Source organism: Castor canadensis, chromosome 4 (genome assembly GCF_047511655.1).
Source record: "Castor canadensis chromosome 4, mCasCan1.hap1v2, whole genome shotgun sequence".
Taxonomy (NCBI): domain Eukaryota; kingdom Metazoa; phylum Chordata; class Mammalia; order Rodentia; family Castoridae; genus Castor; species Castor canadensis.
The window spans coordinates 9,146,866-9,157,685 of NC_133389.1; the positions used below are offsets into that span (position 1 = coordinate 9,146,866).

General features: G+C 39.3%; 1 protein-coding gene across 1 annotated transcript in view; it reads right to left on the reverse strand.

Moving 5' to 3' along the window:
• Dok6 (docking protein 6) overlaps nucleotides 1–7,309 on the reverse strand; it is a 485,956-nt gene extending 478,647 nt beyond the window's left edge. Inside the window, exon 1 of the mRNA XM_074069662.1 lies at nucleotides 7,073–7,309. Within this exon, the coding sequence (XP_073925763.1) occupies nucleotides 7,073–7,138 (66 nt within the window). The 5' untranslated portion in view covers nucleotides 7,139–7,309. The remainder of the gene's footprint in view (nucleotides 1–7,072) is intronic.
• Nucleotides 7,310–10,820: the final 3,511 nt, after the last annotated feature.

Here is a 10,820-nt window from a genome sequence, read left to right on the forward strand (position 1 = left end):
AATGAATTAAATTTGAATGAAGTTCAGGATATCGCCCAAGTTATCAGTTAAAGAAAATACATTTCCTTTGACGAGTACATATAGCTATACTCTTAATTAAATTAAGCTTCAATTTGTACTACTTGTTTACTTATTTAGCAAAGTGGTTACAGTTGCATGGGAGATAATACATCAAACTTATAGCTAAAAATCTTGTTTTGAGTCTAGGGAAATATAAACCCAACGTGTGTCTTTAGAACTCTGGGTGACACATTTTGTTTCTTTTGGATTTTAGGTTATGTGTAAAATGGAAATAAGAATTAAATGTATTTTCAAATGTCTGCAGGGAGAATTATGTAAGATATGTGAACATTATATATAATTTCCAAAATGCACAGCACACACAAAATGCAGAATGATTAGGTTACACTATGAAGTCTCAAATTAAATTAAGTTTCAATTTGTTTGTGTTGTCAGTAATTTTATTGTTAAGCCAAAAAAGCTTTTGTACAACCAATTTAGTAAAATAGCAGAAAAAATGTGTTATACATGTTTAAAAATTACAACCATCACTTACAATTCCAAATATCATGAAAAACAATGCTTTTCTTTATCAAATGAATTCTTATTCTCTACTTATAACAAAATGTCATTTCTTATTCCATACAATTTGATGGACAGGTATAATATTCTCAGTGAGAAAACAGTGTTACAATACAAAAATAAATTAATTAAAGGATAGTCCTGCTCTGTATCTTAAAACAAAGCTAACAGGAATTCACAGTGACAGTTGATGAAAATATTATCTGCGAGTGCATTTGGGCTAGGTGGACTAAGTTATGAGAGTTGGAAGGAAGAAGACAGTTGTGACTAGAGTAAGGCAAGAGAATAAAACTGAAGCTAATGAAATCACACTATACTCTTTTAAAAATTCTTTTATCTCATCTGTAGAAATGATTGTTCCCTTAAAACTAACACTTCAAAATGTGTGAAAACTAGAGATTGTCTGAATGGAGAGAATAAAATCACTTTTCACTTTTCTCTATTGTTGCACTTTTATGTTCTAGTTTCTAAAATGCAGTTGATGTGAATAGAAAGAGTCCCACACTATAAATACTAGCTAGTCCTATGCAACAATATCCTCATGCTTATTCTGGTCCACACAAAAGAACACTTACTAATAAAACACTTCAAAAGGATGACACCTATATCAAATAAACAGGCTTCAGATTAAACTAATTCCTCCATGTTACAAACATCAATCATTATCAGGCATGTCTGAAAAAACATCTAAGAAAATTGAAAATGTAGCTCTTACAGAAATATTCACTACTGTATGTTTGTCCTGCTCACAATTTATTAATTTCAGCTATCTGAAAGATTTCTCTAAATACAGAATAATCTGTGTTATCTGAGAAAATGGCACCATCAAATTTCACCTTACCAGAAGTGATTTGCAAATCTATCAGGATAAAAACTGAAATGTGAATTCTTATAATCTGACCCCTGATTTCTAGCTTTCCTAGGTATTACTAGGCATAATCATTTAATATCAAAATCCAGCCACATGGCTAGGTTTGGTTCTGTCAGTTATGCTTACTTTTATTTTCTTTGTTTTTGGCTTTAAGTTTTTAAAATACAAAGAACATATGGCATGCCAGTATGCACACATAGGGGATTAAAAATCTAAAAATAAATAAATTTCCACAATGTAGATAGAAGAGTTTCTTAGCATACCTGAAATTTCATACATATGAACAGACAGTTGCAAATAGTATCTAAGGATTCTGTAGAATCTGCATAAGGTATTTTTGTATTTTAAAGTGTAGTATCAATAATTTGTAGGCATAGAAACATACAGAAATAAGTGGCATATACATATATACTGTTGAGAATATATGCAATTGTCAGCAGGAAAAACTGGAACAAACAGAGATCATAAAGACTGAAAATTTCATACATTTCAAATCCATAATTAGTAAGAAAGAGATAAATTATAAATAAATACAGGTGCCATAGATCCATTTCCTAAAGCCAAATCCAGGACACAATGCTTTAGAATGAGTACAAAGTTAAACACACCCAATACAACATCCAAATCTTAAATCCACAGATCAAGAATTCTTATATGAGGTAATGGTCTTGGAAGTTATTAAAAGCTTTTGAATGGTCAAAACCAGTTTATCTTATCTATATGTACTACACCTATTTCTTGGCAAATTGGTAGTGAATGTTATACAAGATATAATCTCTCTTCATAAAACAGGTTTTAGAGACTTGGGAGGTCAAGAAAAATTTAAAATTTTCTAATGAGCAAAAACCTATGCAAATGAGCACACACATATTCCCAGTTATGTTAATGGGTGAGTTTCTATAACAGGTAAAGTTTCATAAACATCTCTCAGGAGCAACTACTCTATTCCACCTATTAAAGGAAAGTTGTTTTTGACAGGAAAGGAAAACTCAAAGTTTGCAGAATGGAGATCAAGAGTTATTAAGCCAGGAACGGGAATGTTTTGAGGTTTTAATCAAGGAGAGAGGGAGAGAGACAGAGACAGAGTCTGGGAGAGCGGGAGGCAGGGAGGGGAGAGAGAGAGAGAGGGAGAGAGAGACATAAATTTATAATATGGTGTAAAAACAAATGGAGAATGATGGAGGAGTGAATTCAACTGTGATACATTGGAAGAGCCTCCAGTACAATCTATATCTATCTATCTATCTATCTATCTATCTATCATCTATCTATCTACATATGGATATATATATATCCATATACATATATATACAAATGGAGAATATGGAGAACAGGAAATTCTATATAAATGTTCAGCTCCATAAAGTCAGCACTCAGCAACAAGTCAACAGCTACAAATATCTTCCTCCACATTTCTCTGCTCCCCCTAAAACCAAATTGGGCAAAGTGACTCTAAGTGATTGTCATACCCAAAATGCTAATCTCTCATCTGATTTTCAGTAAGAGAAAGAAGAAAATGTCTGTTTAAGTACTATTTTTCATGGGTACATTGTGAATATTCATTAATATACAGATTGAGTATTTCTCTTCCAAAATGCTTGAGACCACAAGTGTTTCAGATATTTTTTTTTTGATTTTGGAATATTTCCCTGCACATGATTGAGGTATCTTGGGAATGGGATCCATGTCTAAACTTGAAACTTATTTGTGTTTCCTATATATTTTATACACTTAGCTGAAAGTAATTTCATGTAATATTTGTTGTGTGCCTACATTTTGTAGGCTATCTAGCACATAAGATTAAGGTGTGGAATTTTCCACTTGTGGTTGTCAGATTGGTGATCAAAAAGTTTTGGATTTTACAGCATTCCTGACATGGGGGTTTCAGATTAGTAAGGTTCAACCTGTACTTGAATGAAATTCCTTGAACACAGGATGTGGGGCCTGTGCCCTAAACTTTTTGTTCAGTGATGTTGGAGAGGATGATGGATAACACTCCATAATGGTGCATGTATTTTGGATAAATGTGGAGTAAATAAGCAAGCAAGTCAGATACTAATGGCTTCAGTGACTGGTTTCTTAGTTTGGCTGCAAATGAAGAACAAACTAGATACTTTGAACAAACACACCTTGCTTTCTAAACTTAACCCACCAGAAGTCAAAAGAAAATAAGTAATGATGTCTTAGGGATAAACAATGTTGGTGAGAATGACTTTATCAGTATTGAAAACACTAAAAGTATCTTTTTCTTTAAAAACAAACAAAACTTGCTGCTATGGCACCTTGTCAATTATAATATCATTCATGCTACAGAAAAATGGCTAGAAGAACTACATAGTTCTAAGAGATTCTAAATCCTGAAAAAGAAAACGTATATATATTCACAGGGAAAGTGATATAATGAAATTTTAGTATAGAAATGGCTATAAAAGTAGCATAATTTTATACTTAAAACTTAATACCAATCATATTTACAGATAAAAATTTAATAGTTTAATGAACATTTTAAAGAACAATAGTAAAATTTGGGGAAATGATTCTTCTTTTTCCTCAAAATTATTGTCCTAACTGGAAGAAAAAAGCTTGCTAATGACTCAAGACAAATTTCAAAGCTGGCAGCAAGATTTCTTTAAAACTATTTTGCACAAATGATTGGCTAAGGACCAATAGTCAACAGGTTACAGTAGATTCTCCAATGAGGTACAAACACAAAGGGGATTCAACCACTTCAACCTGGAAGTAGCTTCCTAGGGAAGCCCACTGTCTAGAGGGTAAGAGGGTATCATTCAGTGTGATACCAAAGTCTAGTTTATGGGGAGTAAAAGGTACATTAGAAAATTTCATCATAAAATTTTCATAATTATTTCTGATGTAATTGCCCTCCTATGCAAGCCTTGCTTTCTGTTAGAATATTATAAAATTTTATTTTGAAAGCATGAGTTCTGCTCATAATAAATCAAATATCAATACATATTCAATTAGAATTACTTATCTACTAAAATTCAGTATTGGCTATAAACCATACAAGACTTATGAATCCTTAGAGTAAAAAAATTTTTATTCAGAAAAGTGTGTAGTTTTGAGTCCATAAAATTAGGAATATGTATAACTGATTAGGAAAATAAATATTAATGTTCAGGCAATTCCCATTTCTATGATTTGGGATATGAGGACTTATTTTTTTAAGGCATACAGTACTTGCTTAGAATTTTACTATTTTTGGGGACCCATTTGACTTAAGCTTCATAGAACCTACTAAAGTTTTGTCATTAACATTTACTCTTCTGAATACTAGAACATTTGAATAGAAAGAGCTCTAAAGGTTTTAATAAATGATGTTCTCCAAACAGTCAAGAATATTTAATATTAAGAATAAAACTGTTTCAACATTAAACTTTGACATTATCATTTCTCAAGCAGAGGGAAGACAAAAATTTGTATAGAGATGCACTTTAATTATTTTCTATGAGGGCTGTCCCTTACAAAGGCATGAGTCTAAACAGTGAGTTTAGTAAAAGATTCTTTGCTGTAAATGCACACACACACACACACACACACACACACACACACACACGGCTGAGCAGAAATGGTGTTATAAAATGTATAAAATGACGTTTCAAAGGCTTTAATTCCATAATTACCCAAGAAGCATTCTGTGCTCTTTCCTTGGACATAGGTTACATATCCCGTTTATACTGTATGAAATTCTGGAAAGCGTAAATAAAAGAAGAATCCTATAGACTCCAGGAAGGGAATTCTTGAGGTTTGTCATGTGCATGGGGTGACTCCCTGAAAGCAGAAATCTCTCTCTCCAGGGGCCTTAATTCTTCCATTAATTTATGCAGTCTGAATCTTCAGCCACATTGGGGATTTGAAGAAAATTTAAGGACAAGAATGATGGGAAAGTACCCCTCGCTGAGACAAAGGGCGTCAAAGGTCAAGTTAAGAGGACTCCCACCCCCCCAATTCTAATTCTTCATCTCCTTTCTAGGCTGACAGCTGTGTAGGTGACAGATTAGAGCACAGTGCCCAGGCTACAAGAAGAAATTTTCACCAGGTGGGTCCTCATCTTCCTGGAGAAGAATGGGCCCGGGATGTTTCAGCGTGGGTCTAAAGGCAGCACCTGCTCTCTTTTCCGCTGGGGGGCTCACAGCAGTGCACTTTGAGGGTGGGGGACAGGGACCCTTTGTTTTCACCAGCTTTGTATTTCTGTCTATTTCAGTCACTCACCTCCACCCCCAGCTTTCTACTGATCTGCCCAGAATGGGTCCCTTGTGTCCTTGGGGTACAGCAGAGGCAGGACAGAGGCAGCTATCCCCCACACAACACCTGCCTACACCATTTCCCCACAAAGCGTTTCTGGGTGTGTGGCTATCTCTGGGACTTGCTCAACAATCTAACCGTGCGTTTGTTTTCTTATGATAAAATTAACAGTCTCTCCTCCTTCTCTTCCCTTCTCCAAAATCGGGGAATTCATCCATTCGGTATAGAACGCAGAGAATGTTCGAGCTCCAGGCCACTTTGCCCCAGAATTCCGGAGTTTTTAGAAAACTGGCACTTTTGAGAACAATGTAGCAGAGACGCCCAGAGAAATCAGAAAAACCTGCACTTTCTCTCCCACATCGTGTTTCGCTTTCCTCTTCTGGTCCAGCTGCCCAGGTCCCTCTCTTTGCCACCTTACTTTGCGGGCTCTAGGGGTTCCTTCCCGCTGGTCGCTCCGCTGCACTCTTGCGTCTGCCAAAGCTGGGCAGCTTTTCACCCGGGTGCCCAACCTTCCCCTCCTGTTCCTCCTGTCTACACCCCAGGTCCTCTAGGGCAGTCACCATGTTTTCTTACCTCCTCCTCTGGTCACCAGAGAAGTTTTGCACCCCTGGGGTCTGCACTGTCTTCCAAGTTAGGTTAACCATCTCTCAAGAAGAAAGTAGGAGTCAGTCTCCATAAACTTTGCTGTCGCGGACTCTCCGGTGCTACAGAGTGCGTGACCACACACCTGCCTGCACATGGGCGCAGGTACGCAAGTCGGGGAGCACACCGAAGGCCAGGCAGCCAGCCAGTGGGCAAATGCTAAGGGCACGTTAATTCGCTTGCTATAGCCGGCAGGGACGCCTGACGCTGATAAAGCATCAAAAGACAATTTCGAAATGGGCTTTAGAAGCGGGGAGCAGAAAATGGTGATTCTCCGTGCACACCCAACACACACTACACCCAGGCGTCTGCACACAGCAGTTCTACCGAAGGGCGCACACTTTGGGGAGCAGACCACTGTGGGTTGCACCGTATATAAATCTCCTCCGAGACACATTCATCTTTGGAACTAACGCTCTCTTTGGTCCACTGGACTTCTTTCCCAGTGTAATCCAAATCAGCCCCGCGGACTTGAAGACAGGGACCCAGGTGCTCCTGGAGCCCTCAGCTCTACCTGCAGAGTCCCCCAGGCAGGTGCGGACCCCTAGATCATCAAGCAACAAGCGCACCGTCCGGTCCGCAGGAGGGCCGCCCCAGCCTCTCCACGCCCCTGTCCCCGCGTGGGTCACCTCTCCCCGCCCCCATCCCCTAAGCAGCTAGCTGGGCCGAATGGGCGCTGGGGAAGGAGAAAGCCGCGCCGAGCGAGCCACTCACCCCCAGCTTCCTGCTGCGGATTTTCACGTAGCCCTGCTTGACTATGTCGTTAAAGTTGGAGGCCATGGCCAGTGCGTTCTAGCTGGTCAACTAGGCGATCCACTGCTGCCCGGAGTCAAAAGCCGTGGTCCGCCGCCAGGTCCGCGCAGGTCTCGCATCCAGCCAGCCGCCGCCAGCAGTCGCGCCACCGCCCGGTCCTCCCCGAGCTCCAGCCGGCTAGGACGCGGAGTCGGTAGCAGGGCCGCCGCGCACGGGGAACACTGCCCGGCGCCGTTCCACCGCCAGCCCTGGGCGTTCTGGTCCTCACCTTGGCCCTCGGCTGCCAGCCGAGCACCGCGGCCCGCGCCGCCGCCAGCTGCGGGCGCCCCCTCCGCGCCGCCGCCTCCGGCAGCACCCACGGGCTGGCGCCTCAGTCGGCGGCGCACAGCTGGCCGGAGCGCACCAGCGCGGCTCCCCGGCGCGGGGGGCGGGGGAGGACGGCGGGGCGGGCCGATCCGCCTGCCCGGCTCCCTCCCTCGGGCCCGCGGGGTGGCTGGGCTGGAAGATGCTCGCAAGACGCACTCCATCACCCTTTCTCGCGTGCGCCGGGAGCTCCACCCGCCCGCCGCCCGCCGCCCGCGCCCCGGGCACCGCTCCTACCCGCTCCTCTGGCCAGCCACGCTGTCCAGGTTGCGGGACTCCTAAAGACAGGGCTCTACATTCCAGGGGCTTAATCTCTCCTTCTGGGATGGGCACTGGGGAGATAGGAAAGTGGGGAGACTTCAAATGCAGAAGTCAAACGGGAGCGACACAATTGTTTATTTCAGTAGCGGTGTTTATAATGTAATTTTATTCCTGGGTACATGCGGCCGTTCCAGGTCTTTGCCCCGTTAGGAAGTGTAAATCGACGCCAAGCCCTTCCTGGTGAACACAAAGAGACCAATCGTGCGCATGTGTCTAATCCTAGCGCTGCTCAAGACTGAAGCAATCAGGCGAGGCAGCCCAGCGCCCACGACGTCCTCTACTGAAGAAACAGCAAAGACCGACCCAGTGACTTGATTTATGCTTGAGAGTTGGTTCACCATGAGCAAAAGTGGCTCATGGCTTTTCATCCACTCAGAAACAGAGACCATAGCTATTATCTGTGGATGCACTGAAATGTCCAACTTGTAAAACAAACAAACCAAAGGAATGAAGAACTTTCTTCCCTTAACTAGGAAACGCCTATTTAAAACTAAGGTTTTCTCTATGGTAAAAACATTTAATTTTTAAAAATTGTATCATTTCTGTAAAATTGTAGGAAAAACGAGGGTTGAATTCTGGCTGGAAGGAGTATCTGGATTTTTTACTGTAAGCAGGAACATAGGCTAAGGATGGTCCTAATTAAGAAACAAAATGTACAAAGACTGAAAATGCAATGGTGACCCCTTCACTTATAAAGAATTTATATTTAATGAATGTGCAAATTATTGTGTTTATTTTTCTGCTTATTACAGTGAGCAGTATTCTTCCAGATTCGCATTTAAATTGTCTCAGCCCTATTTGGAACAATCATGTTAAGAGAGAAAGGAAACTGAATTTGAGGAGAAAAAAACATATGAAAGCATGGAAGACAAGGTGGCAGGTCCAAAGCAAATAAGCAACCCAAGGGAGATTTTTGTCTGGTCCTCAACAGTCCTACAAGTCTCAACAGCACTGCATCCCTAGGCATTTATGTAGCAAACTTTTCTTTCTTTGGACTGTCCACAAGGCAAACTGCAAGATACCTGGGCAGATACTTAAAATAACATGGCAAACTCCACTGACTTCTCACTCTGAAATGAGCTCAATGTCTGTTCTTCCCAGAAACTTTACATATACACCTTAGTAACTCAATGTGATTCCCTTCTCCAAATACTGGAGACAAGTCCATTCCACTCATTTGGCTACTGTTTCAGTATTTCATTGATTCAGACTTGTAATCGCTTTAAGTACATTATTTCATTCAGTCCTCTTTGAGACCATAAATGTTAAATGAAGCATACTTGCCATTCACTAGCTAAGGAAAATAAGGCTTAGAGATGTTCTGTTACAGAACAATTTCAAGGCTGATTTTGAGTCTGTGATAATTTTCATGATCACTAACTTCTGTTTTCATCTATATAACAATCTGTTTCCATAGAAGTCAGGGATTACTTTTGTTCCAGTAACAGTCTTACTGCTTGCATAATGTTCCAGTATAATACCTAACTATGACCTTTAAGGATTTTACAATGATTGTTCCTACATTCACAAGTTTATGAAGACATTTATAGCATGCTGACATACTTAAATGATTTAAATATTCTTCTGTTTTACTTTTCATTTTAAATCTGAGTGTTTCTCTATTTTTATACTTTTTTTGCCATTTGAAAATATTAGGTTATTTATAAAGCAAGTTTACCAATTCTGGACTTGGTATCTGGACTGTATCCCCAGGACATCACTTAATATATTTGCCTAAATCCACATTTTCTTGTAAGTATTAACGTGACGTAAATTTGATTACATTCTTTTCTCAAGAATAATTCATGAGATGTTGTATGTATTCTGCTCAATCAAATTAAAGTAACAAAATGTCTATTTGATTGACATACATTATACAATTATAATATATAATACAAATCACAAAAATCTAAAGTTTTGAAATACATGGAAATTATAAAATTCACCACCAACCTTCCACTTAGTGTTTTTTGCTGTCAGTGATAATTATTGTCTTAGATGTATTATTTTATTTGGGATTGCAAAGTTATGGTTTGCTAATTTTATTTTATTCCTGGATTTATGAGTTCTCATTGTTCTTAAAAATAGAACAAAACAAGCAAACCACAGTAACAAACATTTCCTTTGAAAACTAGAGGATTACTTTGAATCAGATACCATATAAAAAAGTCCTCGGATATGCTTGATTTCTTAACTTTGTTGAGCAATGTTAAGAAATACCTAGTGGGTTCTAGCAAATTCAGAGTGAACCCCTTAAAGTCATCCTTCCCAGTGTTAGGACTAGAAAGCACTGCTTCCGTGGACATTTTTGTTTTTAACAGGTACTAGAAGGCCTTACTGGCCTTGTAGTAGACACAAGGTATTCCAGGTTCATCTTGAACATTTCCAGATCTAGATCCAAAATTCATTGTTTCTTTTGGAACATTTTTCATTTTAATGGGAAATAAAATTGTTTCCACAACCTAGTTGTGAGAAGTGTTTTGGTTGCTTTTTTTTCCTTTCTCTTTTTTTCTTTGTTTTTTTTTTTTGGAGGGGGGCGGGTTGCTAGTGATTCTAAGTTTTTCATTTACAAAGCAAGAAAAAATTAATTATAGAAAATTTCAAAGAGAAAATTTGTCAGATTTTAAGGATATTTCCAGTTAATGTTGGCAAATTCCATATTCAGGTGTCTCATCTTCTTTGAGGTTGTCTTCCTATGAATGAAATATTTACTAGCTTCTAGAGTAGAACCTGTCAAACAATGCACATTGAGCTCTGATTCCTGTCCCTTCTTCTTTGTTTTCTAGTGCTCCTTGTAGGAAATAATTTTATTAGCTTATTAAGCTATAATTATTAAAAGAGCTAATATATGAAGAGATAACTCAAAAAGAAGAGAAGCTCTTGGATTTTCAATATTCTACTGGCAAGAAGAAGGGTGAAAGAAGCAGTTGCAAAAATATGCTAACTTTCATTGAAAAGTAGAAATTACTCAGAGAGAGGAACCAGGAGCTTATAGGAAAGATCAAAGAATCAGAGACAATTATAC